Source organism: Prinia subflava, chromosome 2, assembly GCF_021018805.1.
Source record: "Prinia subflava isolate CZ2003 ecotype Zambia chromosome 2, Cam_Psub_1.2, whole genome shotgun sequence".
Lineage (NCBI taxonomy): Eukaryota > Metazoa > Chordata > Aves > Passeriformes > Cisticolidae > Prinia > Prinia subflava.
Window position 1 is genome coordinate 70,357,064 of NC_086248.1, and position 12,705 is coordinate 70,369,768.

The 12,705-nt window shown below is 48.0% G+C and overlaps 1 protein-coding gene across 2 annotated transcripts in view; it reads right to left on the reverse strand.

The window, feature by feature from the left end:
* Positions 1–2,578: 2,578 nt before the first annotated feature.
* The window catches only part of SLC35F3 (solute carrier family 35 member F3), a 163,590-nt gene continuing 153,463 nt past the window's right edge, over positions 2,579–12,705 (reverse strand). For both annotated transcript variants that reach the window (XM_063390472.1, XM_063390473.1), the window contains 4 exons: positions 9,225–9,350; positions 6,656–6,848; positions 5,290–5,379; positions 2,579–4,245 (listed from right to left, as the gene is read on the reverse strand). In XM_063390472.1, coding sequence (XP_063246542.1) covers positions 4,001–4,245; positions 5,290–5,379; positions 6,656–6,848; positions 9,225–9,350 — 654 coding nt within the window. In that variant the 3' untranslated portion in view covers positions 2,579–4,000. The remainder of the gene's footprint in view (positions 4,246–5,289; positions 5,380–6,655; positions 6,849–9,224; positions 9,351–12,705) is intronic.

A 12,705-nucleotide genomic window follows, 5' to 3' on the forward strand; every position in this document is an offset into this window, starting at 1 on the left:
GTTCACTCACTGCACAGGGAAACCTCCACTTCTCTGTTTGTTTTTGGGCCTGCAGACACCATAGCAGACACATTTTTGACCAGAAATGGTGCCATCCTGGTCCTGCTGCCTTCTCTGGAAGCTGAAGATACAGTATCTTTAGTAACTCTGGCCAGGTTAATGTTGCACTGGTTTTGTTTTAGACCACTCTGGAGAGCTGGGGATGGGAGATTTGTTTCCGAGCTCACAGGAAACATCAATTCTGCCCCAGAACTTGGTGATCTACAAGTCCTGCTAGTCTACCCTCAGCTCCCAAAACAGTTAAGCTACCTATGGTTTCAGTGTCTTGTTCATCTGTTGACTATTGTGGTTGGGATCCTGCCCTTCATGGCTGCTTTTTGAAGACTACTGATATGAATACAGCCGTTCCAGACAGATCAGGAAAAGCTTTTTAAAATAAGCCCATCTCTGACCCATGTGCTGATAAAAAGCTCATGTAGTCACTGTGGAGAGTTGCAATAAAAAATTATTACAAAGGTAGCAGCAGAAGACAGCAGGACAAGGAGAAAGGCACACAAGGCAGGAGGAGGACTGCTGTGCCCTCTCACTGCTGTATTGTGCAGCAGTGAAAGCCAGCAGCTGCAGTGAGGTCTGGTGATCTGGCTATTTGCTTTTCTGAGACTTTTTTTTCTCAACTTGCTGTTATAACAAGCCCACTGGATGGTTACTGGACACTTTAAGGGCTAAGCTGAGGCAGAAAGTTGCCAGTCCTCGAACAAGGGTGCACACTTGTGGCTGGCAGTGCTCTGTGAGGGCAGGAGATGCACAATGATGGTGCAGGAGGCAGCTCCAGAGACACCTGAAAAAGCCTCACGCTGGAGGGACCTGCAGTTCTGCCTAAGGAGGAGGATCCAGGTTGCTAACAGTGAGCTAAAAGTGCAGATTCCAGGCTTGTGTGGCTCTGTGCTGCAGGGCAGGTGTGGCCCTGCAGGGCTGTGTGGGGTCCATCCAGGGCAGCAGTGGGTCTGACTGACAGATGGCTGCAGAGATTGCACACAGTGCTTCTGCCCCGAGGGCAAGCAGGAGAGCCTGCCACAGCTCAACCCTCCTCTCCAAGGCACTGAATTTGTCCTGGGCATCCTTTCACAGTCTGACATCAGAGTTCAATCTTGCCTTCAGACCTGAAAGGTGGCCTGGTTATATCTAATGCCTTCTCAAAGGCATTTGCTCTGGCTTATCCTTCTGGTGAAAGCCAACAACTCCAGTGTTTTCATTCCTCAGCTTCAGACCTGTGATGCTTTGGCACTTAGAGATGTGCGCACATACCAGATGGACATGCTGCATTCTGGTTCTCCTAATCACATCCTGGACTTCACTGCCTGGAAGGTTTTTCTACCCAGTGGCTTACTATCAAGTCAGGTGTTTAAGCTTAGGGTAAGGTGTTGCCTGAAAAAATGCAGGTAGTTTCATCTGGTTAATATGGCTAGCTCAGAATTGCTTCACGTGGATAAATCTAGTCTGCACAGTTCCCACTCAGAGGAGAGATGGTTTATGAAGTGCTACTTGAAATCCCAGCCCCTCACATGTGTTTAGCCTGTTCTCAGGAAGGATGAGCCAACAGAAGCAATGACTTAGTTGCATTTGGTAAATCACAATTTTACTAATGCTGCTGTCCATTCTGGTGCATAAATTCCCCCACATTCCATACTGAATGCTAAAAAGCCTGCTTCCCTTTTGTTTAAAAACACACATTGGTTGCATTTTAAAATGGCATTTGGAGCCTTTTGAATACTGCATTCTGAATACCTTTGAAACTTTTTTTAATAATTTTGTATACTTTTGAAGGCTCCATCAAACACACAACAAAATGAAGTGTGGAGATCACAGAAGATTCCACTTTGCGAGACTGTGGAAAGTGGAAGGACTGCTTATATATTATTCTCTGGCCTTGCTCAGAGAGGAGGCTTGGGGAGGACGACATCCTCAAGGATGACAAAATGATTTGTCCTAAGATGGAATAAACTTGAATCTGGGAGTTTTGAGGTCAAGTTCTATGTGTGCCCTTCAATGCAGTTATTGGAGTTGTATCTGTGCTCCTGTCTTGTGCCTTTATCCTCCTCTTCCCAAACTAATAGATACAAAAATTTAGGTGTGTAGTCTCTGTTAGCAAGTCTTCAGTGTCTGGTCATCAAACAATATGGTGGGGACAAGCATACAGCCTGGACTAGGGCCTGGTTATTAATTCACAATTAATGTTACAAATTCAAGTCCCATGCATGGCCCTCAATACTTGTTAGCATATGCACATATGGCTGCTCACTGATGCCTTCAAAGATCGATTTTTCCTTTGGTTTACATCTGCTGGATGTCTGTTTCCTGCCTGATGCCTAACACCATCCCTTCAGATGGATTTGTCCAGGTAGTGTAGAGCAGACTTTGCTGTCTCACACAGATGCGTTAGCAGTGCCTTGAGATGCAGCCTTGGTTGCCTTTTTTTTTTGTGTGCCTCCCTTCTGATCACACAAATACTACCCACAGCAGAACTGCAATAAAGGTTCAGTCAAGAGAAGGAAAAGGATAGCGTTGACTGAGGCTGAGTTTAAAATCTTTTATTATTTAGCTTTGCCAAACAGATAATGGAATCTGAAGTTGATTTGCTAAAATGTTTTGAAGTGGATGCCACCCCTGCCTGAGACAAAGAGGACCTCAGTGGTAGCAGGGACTTTAGGCTATGGCAGCAGTTCAAAAGAACACTTTTAATTTTGTATGCAACAATGTAAACTTCAAAAATAGTAAACTATAACCTTTCCCCCCCCTTTTTACATAGCATGTGATCTATCACAGATAGAAATTTAATGGCGAACCAAAATCGCGTAAGTAAACATCCTGGTGCTTACAAGTTTCATAAAAAGTGTTACATTTGATGTAAATATCTTACATTTTTAACTCTTAACACTCACAATTATGGAGTAAAAGCAATTGGCGATTCACCCCCTTAGTCCATGCTCTCAGACTGTACCTCAGCAACCACGCTCTTGCCAGCCCCTTTGATCATTTCTGGTCGGATTGTCCCACACATGGCCAAGATTTCCCCCTCCTCACATTGGCGTTAGTCAAGCGCAGCTCCACACAGGGGTAAAACCTGTGAAGTGAGAAGAGAACCAGGTCTCCTGCGCTCGAACTTGCAGTGCCCTGGGCCCCACGCTCCCACAGAAGTCACGGCGTGTTGGGGGGCACGTCCTGATGTCGGTGGGAGCCTGGGGTCCTTCGGGGCCGCAAACCTGAGCCCTGCCTTCGCAAGTGCCTCGCAGCAGGACCTGGTTCTGCGTGGATAAAGACAAGAGTTCTGTAGAAGGCACTGGATTTCTCTTGCATGATTTTAAACGTGGACTACAGTCGTATGCAGAATAAGGAGATTTGGGCTCTAGACTGCTTTCTCTCTATGCTTTAGTGCAAGCATTTTTTTGCGCTTGAATTTTCCCTGTCCGCAGCGCAACGTGCGCTTATCTACATAGAGTGATTTCTAAACCTTCCTTCCACTCTTCCCCCCATCTTCCCATCCCAAAAAAGATTTCCTTTTTTTTTTGCTCCTTGAAAACTTTCAAAGTACAGCTCTGGTCAAAAATAAACATGTGATGTAGCATAGCATTTGTTTCTTTTAAATCACAGTGTGCAATGCATCATTCAGTACCTAATGTACAAAATGTCTGCCCTGCTTTTCATGAAAGTCATTCTTTAAAATAACCTATGCAAATATATTTTGACTATATATTACATTCATTTAAAAAGAGGAGAGAGGTTCTTGGTTTGCAGTTTTTTTCAGTGTACTACTTAGGTGAAAGATCAGATGTGAAAAAAGTACAAGCAAACTGGACATGCCAAGACTCGATGCTTTAGATGGTGATCATATCAAAACTGTACATGTATGTACACCGTGTTGGACAGGTGTGCTTCTTCCCAAGAAAAGACCTTTGCATCATCATATGTAACGTTAACCACAAAGTTTTGGTAAAAAGAGCATTTAATGAGCAAAGGATGACATGGAAGGGCGAGTTCTCCGGCTTTTATTAGGTAGTCCTGAAGCAATGTCTCCATTCCCTTCGGGAACTTCTTCCTTCTTCCGGACTTTGAGCCGTGTGAGGAGCTTTATTACCCAGACATCCCATTCCTCTGGCAAGAGCAACAGGAGGAAGCCCAGGCCAATAATGATGATGGCGATTACTCGGACACTATTGAAGACAATTTCACTCGTGTAGTGATCAACAACTGCGTGGGACATTGAACACGGGTGTTATTACAAGGGAAAAGGCATTAGGACAGAATCCCCTTCCCTCTCCCTCACCTCCCCAGCTCTGAGGGCTGGCTGTGGCAGGAGAACATGGCCATGGAGGCAATGATGGCAGGGGCTCTATTTCCTGCTCCCTGAGCACACAGCAGGGTTTGTCCACCAACAGCACAGGAACTCCTGCTGGGTTGCAGGGACACAGTGAAAGGGGCATTTCCCTTCCCTGCACAGCAGCTCCTGATTGCAAATTTTTCTTGTCACCTTGAGTGCCCTGTGAAGTAAGAAACCCTGTCTGGGGTGAGCCATCCACACACTCTGGAGGGATCACCCCTTTTGGGAGCCAAATCTGCCAGAGCAGTGCCCAGCTCTGTGTGCACTTAGCATGAAGCTGGGAGCTGCCGCCTGCACTGTGGCACCAGCTGAGCATGCTGGGTTTCAGGAGCTGCTTTAGGCTGGGGTTGTGTCTGCACTCCCCTGGCCAGGCCTCTCAGACTCTGCAGTCTCTTGGCTTTCACTAAATTTCAGAAAAACTGTCAGAGAAATGTACCAGGCCATGTCCAAAACTGAATTGTCCAGTGTTTTTGATAAACACCCACAACGTTATTTACCAAGACAAGCAGAGTTACTAGTATATATCTGCTCTAAAATGTAAGCAATTTTATTTGTTTGGATTTAGTGTTAAGTCTGCCTTGAAGAAATCGTTAAGAACTGATTTCTGCTTTATCCATTGGTTTTTATTCCAGCCCAGAGATGGATGTCTTCAAATCTACTTTGTTTTTCAGTATGCTGGCTTCTTTGGACAGTAATTTAAAAACCAATTTTAGGGATTATGAATATTCATGTAATATTATACAATACATATTTAACGCATATAGAATAAATTTTTAATCAGTGTTATCTCTGTAAGTCTTTGAGAGAAAGTGCAAAACATATTTAATAAACCTATTCTCTTTTATCCCTGCTATGTATTTGAAAGGTCACAGATTTAATGTATTCATTAAGATGCAAAAGACAGAAAATCTTACCTGCATTCACTGGGACACTCAGTACAATTCCAAGAGAAATCAAGGTGGGGTAGGTAATAGCAATCCCAAAATTTAGTAGAATATTGAATGCTGATGAAGGAAAGAAAGGTATCTTTTAGTACAGTGAAATCAGGCAGGAGGAATGTCACTCGAAACATTTGTGCTTTATTACTCTTTGTTACAATTGTTGTTCAAATAAAGGGTACATCAGCTTCTGTTGTTTTTCCTGAAGACAGCACAGGACAAAGCTCTGTCTGCTGCATGTCCACCTGCCTGAGACATTGCTGTTTCTGGGAACTCTGTACCCCTCTGGAGTGGAGTGGCAGGATCAGGGTGGGTTTTGGGTACAGCCTGTCTCTCAGTGCCATGTGCAGTAATTCCCACTCTTTATACTGATCCAGGGATCTCCTTGGCCCTGCTGAAAGATTTAACACTCTTCATCTGAGAGATTTCAGCTGAACAGGAAACAGCACTTCTGTCTGGGTGCTTTTAGTAGAAAAGCTGCCTCCAGTTGCAGGTGGAAAATGCTGTAAATCTAACCCTCTTCCAGGCAGGAACTTGCTAAATATAATTTCATACCATGAAATTATAGTATCATTACTACAGAATGATTAACATATCACTCCATTGTAATACCATACACAGTTTGTGGCGTGTTTCATGACAAATTAATAATTGCTTTGGATCAAATTCACCCTTTTAAGGTGATCAGCTTTAGCATAGTTAGGAGAGCCTTGCCAATACTGAGCTTGTTGGGAGCTGGGGCTCTGACTGTCCCCCAGTAGTACCCATGTATTGCACACGCCAGGGATTGCTTGCCAAGTTCTGCACCACTTTCTTACAGACACCTGCTACTGAGTCCACTGATAAGTAACCTGGAGGTACCTCTGGAGTTGTTCTCCTCTTTAGGAGCAGAAATTAGCTATTACTACAGGCAGCAGAGGCATTGGAGCCTGGCCTTGACTGGCCTGGCCTAACCTCCCTGCTGTGGGGATGCTGATGAGCCCCAGGTAATGTCCTCCCAGCAGGGCTGCTTCCATCACAGCCAAGGCAAGTGTCACCTGTCTCTGTCCTCCTACTACTACAGACACAGAGTTTGTGAGTAGGAGTTAGGACAAGCTTTGCAGTTTAGTCCCACAGCATCTTCTAGAGAGAGCCATAGTATTGTGGTGTGGTAGTAACAGCAGGAGTGAGGTCTACATTGCTCTAGGAATGGGGCCTCTCATAATATCTCAAGCTAATAATCCATTGGGAAGAAGGGAAAACAGCTCCAGTATGGGAGAGGCCTGCAGCTTCCACCAGTGGCCAGTTTCTGGCACCCTCCTCCACCCCGAGCAGTGAGAGATCCCCCCCGCCATCTACTCACTCAATAAGAGAATTGAAAATCCGCAGAGGTTCCCCCAAGGAATGATGTCAAAAGAGCTCCAGTACTCCACTTTGGTAAAATAAAGGATGACAGGAATACAGGTAACAAAGAGGACGTTGAAGACAGCTAACACAGACAGGAATAAGGCAGCTTCTCCAAATTTAGCACTGCCCAAAAGAAGTTTGAATAAAACCTAAAAGAGGAAAAGCACATGGGTTTTACTCTCTTGCACCACATTCCTGGAAGGCGGGTGTTCTGTTCTGGCACCCGTGCAGTGATGCTTGCCAGACGCTTGGGACAGTTTCATGCTTGTGAAACTGTCATGAGCAGTTTGTGTGGCCCAGCTTTCACCTCCTGCACCCCCTGGAACACAGGCAGGGGCAGCTGCCAACTGAGCCCACGCAGAAGGGGGATTCAGCACCTTTGTCTGTGCATGTGCTGAAAGGGAAGGTCACTAACCTTAACACAGACCTTTCAATGCTAGCTTAGACCCTTCAGTCTTTTTTCTGCACCTCCAGAAAACCTGGCATTGAGAAGACTGTGGAGCAGGGCGGGGGCAGGAGATGGAGCAATCTGAAGACTCTCCCTGTATGAGACACCACTGGTGCAGGCTTTTGGCTGCCACCTGAGCAGTGCTGTGGTGGTGGGCAAGCACAGTGCATGCTGACTGGCTGTCCTTCCACCTTTTCCCTGGGAACTCATCTCCAGGAGGCAGAGCAGCAGCTGCACAGCCCAGAGCGCAGACGCAGCCTGGGCACTGAGACTGCAGGGAGGGATTTAAAAGCTTTGGTTTGTTAGTGGGAGAAGAAAAAAAGACAGTAGAAATGAAGGATATGAGCAGCCCGTCTGTGGCTGGGGACTGACTGTGGATAGGTCTTGTCTGGAGTCTGCATCAGTTTTCATCTCGGAGCTGCAGAGATTCTGTTGGATACCACAGTCTGGAAGCAGTTTTCCTCTGCTGCTGGCTGCAGACCAGGACAGCCAATGGACTCTGACTGAGTGGTTTGTGCTGCACTGGCAGTCCCCCTCACCAGTGTCACTTCTCTCTTTTGCCTGCACAGAGCAGACAAGCCCTTCTCTGCAGGGCTGCCGTGCTAGCAGGGCTCTGCCCCCTCCCACCATCCCACAGCCATCACTGGCCCATGCAGCTGAGTTGCTCTGCCCGTGCTCTGCAATGTGGAGCAAAATGTCCCCAAAGCCATGTACTCCTCATTTGCCACCTGAGGACAGCGTGTTGTTGCCCAGCAGAGCCACCTCGACCTGTCCTACCGCAGACAGGCAGCGGCTCTGCCGCTCGTGGTGAGATCTGCCTGCCTGCAGATCTGCCTGCCCCTTTGGCACACACCGCTCATGGAATCCAAGCCAGACTGTGGAAAGCAAGAGCGGCGTGGCAGCGGCAGTGGCAGTGACGTGTTGCACAACAAGCTGCAGAGCTTCATCTGTCCTGGCATGCAGAGTGACACCCTGCTGGCACTGCCACCACCACCCGCCTGTGCACGGGCTCTGGTGGAGCAGCCCTGAGACTCCCATTCCCAGAAAGAGCAGCAGTGTCATGGGAAAGGGAACACAGCTAGGCTCTAGCCTTTCATTTTCCCTGGTTTGGTGGGCCAAATCAGGGTTCATGTCTCTGGTCCTGCAAGGAAATGCTCTGTGAGAGGAATGCGCTGTATGAAACTTCATGACCTTCCTAATGTACTTCACTGTTGGATCTGAACAAGTGAGCAGAAAGCATCGCAGCACTGTGCTGAGGGGCACAGGCAGAAGCTTCTCAGTTTGGCAAGTTTCCCTGGACTGCTGGTGTTAGGGCAGGAGGGCTCTCCTGGCCAGTTCCTGTTGGATGACTGGCACAGTGCAATTCATTAGACCAGATGAAGCTGTCTACACCTCCTCCTGATCTACACATCCCAGCCAGGGTGGGCAAACCACGCTCTGCAAATGCCCATTCCTCACCGCGGGCTGTGAGTCTGAGCACTGCGAGCAGCACAGAGGCAAGTGCCCAGGAGTGTCTCAGGCTGAGGGAAATGGCTCTGCTCAGCAGAGCAGGCTGCATCTTGAAATGTAATGCAGCTTATCCAGCTGCTCAGGATGAGGTCTTGATTCATAGGCGTGTGCTTTGCATTTTAAGGATCTGACTGCTTCCATGATGAGCAATGCTTTAAGCCCAACACAAACTACACATGTTCCTGAAAGAGGACTGGCAAGGGGAGGTAACAAAGTGACCTGAAGAACCGAAATCACTGCAGGGTGCTTCCAGAATGAGTGCTTAAATCCAGAATCTTTGGAAAAGTGGCCTCATTTTTCATGAAGGTGTAAATCCTCCCCCTGGTGGAGGAGCACTGGAGAAGACTATTCCCAGGAAATAGGAGTTTTTATCCTCAGTGAGAGCAGACATCAAAGCAAGTGAACACCTGAATGCAGTGCTGGGAGCCAGTGTGTTTATGGCAGAGCTCTCAAAGAGGGGCACGTGGCACTGAACTGCACAGAGGTTTGCAAATAAGACAGGAACAGCCCAAGTGAGTGACAAGGGTGACAGGCATCATTCTGGGGGGAAAGAGCCAGGTGTGCTTACCTTGTAGAGAGCAGACATTGAGGCAGAGCCCACCACCAGGGCTATCCCAATAACGGAGTGGCTGTGAAACCCATCGGCATACGTCATCATAACTATCCCTGCAATAGCAAATATAGCAGCCACGATCTGGTTGGAGACAAAGACAGAAAGCAAGAAAGTGTTACTAGACCACCCCCACGATGGAGAAGCAGGCAGGCAGATTTGCATGCCAGTGCAGTACTTCTGCATCATCTGCCTATGTAGAAAATAGTAGCAAGCCCGGGCCAATACGCAGGGAGCAGATGCTGCCTGCCCTCGTGGTTTCCCTGGCTGCAGGGAAGCTGCAGGCAGAGCTGCAAAGGAGTGGCTGCTTCGGGCGTGTGCAACAGGCCAGGCTGCAGGGCTCAGTGCCTCCGACTGAGCTAAAGTGGGGATTTAATCTGTCACTGAGCGTCCCCATCTGTGGGTCCCTGCAGCCTGTGCATGACAATAATACACAAGTAATGATTCCCTGGAGCTTGCAGAAAAAGCTTTGAGTCCTGTTAAAGTTTCGGAGGAAAAAGGTTATAGAAATAAACAGGGGAATGAAATTCATGCAACTACTTTCCAGTCTAGACAAGTAATTTCAGAGAGTAGGAGGAGGTTATTTTTCAGCCAGCTATGCACACCGCAATGATTGAGGGGTGTCTCCCAAAGAGAGGGATCATTCACAAAGGGAGGGGACATGCTGCCTGGATTTACCAGGGTCAGCAAGAAACCCCTGGCTTCTCTGGGATTGTCCTGCCTGATATCTTCAGCCTCTCGGGGTGTTAATTCTGGGGTGAATAGGGTTTTCTGTATGCTCATGCTTCCTGGCTCTGCAGGGCTGTGCACACCCTGCTTACACCACAGGCCTTTTGGCTGCACAGTCATGGTGATGCCTCCAAAATGACTGGGATATTAGTTTATTTTGATCCACAGATGGATAAGTGCCAGCCAGCTGTCCTCTCTCCCAGGACCAGACTGGGGTTTAAAGCCCCATCCAGAGACTGCAGTTGCCTACACCTCCATGAGCATCCTCTCATCTTTCCTGCTTCCCACCAGAGATGCCAGGGCTCCTGTGAAGATGCAGGGAGAAAGTCTGTGTGCCAAGCTCTGTTGCTGCCTGATCAGTGAGATGTGGTGAGGAAGTCTCTTCACCAGCTGCAGGTCCCAACCCCAGCAGCACCAGCAGACTCTTCCCTGGGCTGAGCTGGGACTGGTGCCAGGGGACACCTATAAACCAGACAATCATCCAGCAGATCCTTCCCGCATACTGACACCAACACCTTCAATTTCCCCTAACAAAAAAATGGCCCATTTTTGCAAACAAAACCTTATCAATTTCTCCACAGGTGTTGCTGTATCATGACAGGGTGGCATGAGGCAGAGTGCTGATTTATGACTTGGTCGGGGTGGAGCCCAGTACAAACTGTAAAGGCTGGGTTTACACGCTGCAGATTTGGAGATGCTCAGATACAGCACCTTGGCTTGCAGCCCTGTTGGCATCTGGTCTCTCCATGCACTGCTGTGGGACAGAATTTCTAAAGTGAAGTTTTGTGGTGGTGTAATTTGGCCCTATGGTCCAGGACAGGCTTCTTTTTAAGGAAAGGAGAGAATCCCCCCTGCACGGCTCTACAGCAGCGTGGGGTAGTTCTCTCACCAGTGTGAGAGAACAAGTGAGTGACAAGCTGATGCTTGTCAAATAAAAATTCAGACACTCTGTGTGGTTTCAGAGGCACAAAAAAAAAAGGTCTTGAATGAGACTAGCATGAGGCAGGTATAGAACTAGGAAAAAGAGATTTGCCTTCACCCAACACATAAATAAGTGAAGAAAAGCTTTGCTGTTGCACCCTGTGGATGTAGAAAGTTTACAATGATAAACTCAAGGAAGAAAAAAATTCCATCAATGACTATTAGCTATAGAAACACTGCTTCCATCTCAGGAAGTCCTTGAGCCTCAAATTGTTGGAGGCTGGAAAGTCTCATGAGGAAATATCATTACAGGCTTTTCCTACTCAGATTTTTCTAGGTGTCCACTACAGGCAGCTGCTGCAGGCAGGCTTCTGGGGCAGAGACACCCTTGCTCTGACTCACCATGGCTCTGTGAGAGCTGCAAGGTACCTGGCTCAGGCTTGGCTGAAAGGTGGCAACTCTGTACCTTCCTTCAACATCACCTGTGCTACAGATGAGTTGACAAAGAGTGGAAGATGCAGCATTTCCTGTAGCATCTGCTCCAGGTGTGGCTGTCCTCCTGCGAGCTGCATGGGGCTTGTCTGGCCTTCACTGAAGGGCTGAGGAGAACACAACCACGTTGCAGGCTGTGGCATCCAGCTGGCACCTCCAGGAGCCTCAGCAGAGGAAGCCTGCCTCCATCCCCAGAGGCAGCTGTAATGCCTCTGCACTGGAAACTCGGGGGGTGCATGCATGGACTGCAGAACGGAAAGTCTCCAGCTTTGCCTTTAACATCAGGAGCTGATCAGCTTCAGAGCACCTTCCAAGACACCCTGTCTCCACAGTCTGAGATTTTATAGGAAATGTGTTTCCAAGTCCAACAGGCAGAAGTGCTTGTCTACATGTTATGTACACAGGAGGCACTTGCAGGTGATGGCTCTCTTGGATCCTGAGCTGTTTCATTTACTGTGGCATGGTGGGAAACACCAAAGTCAAAGATCAAAGCAAATAAATTCAGTCTGCAAACAGTTCTGCTGGGGCAGAAGTCCTCGCTTATTTCATCAAGCATATCATAAGTGTCAGATGAATCTTGGCCTCACTTTGCAGTCTCCTGTTGACCTGCCAGGAGTGTCACATACACCTTCTCCCAAAGCCTTTCAGCCTTTTTAGCATGCACAATGTTAGTGGCGGTGACAGGCAGCTCACACACCACAGTGCCTACAGATGTCACAGCACTGCAGGGTTTGCAGAGGCAGTGCTTCAGGCACTCACAGCTTCATTATGTGTGTGTCTTTGACAGCTCACAGCCCAGTCAGTTGTTCTCTGGGCACAATGAAGGGCAAGGGGGAAGAACTCAACTTCATTATGGGAGATGAGGGCAGTTAGGAGTACCTGAATGGCAAGGATGGGAACTTGTAGCTTGTCCTTGCATTTGAATTCCAGCCGAATTATGATTTATGTGCTTGTAGAGCTAGTAGTTGCACTTCTGGAGGCCAAATAGGATATTTATACTTGCTTTAACCCCACTGCCTTTCTCACCTTGCCTGTGTCAGTGGGCATGAACAGGGACACCAAAATGTGCAGCCAGAGCTTTGCTGTGGCACTATCCATCCCGCTGCACTGGTGTGGGGATGGAGCAGGAGTGTGGGAAGGCGCTCTCCCCTTGCAGCCTTGTCTGCCACATACCCTCTCAAAGGGTGCTTTTAGGAGGGTCAGCAGCTCTGACACAGGGTGGTCCCAAGGGACCACGTGCTTTGGGCCCAGGCTGTGCTGTGGCTGCAGCCCCATGGTCACTCCCAGGGAAGCCCTA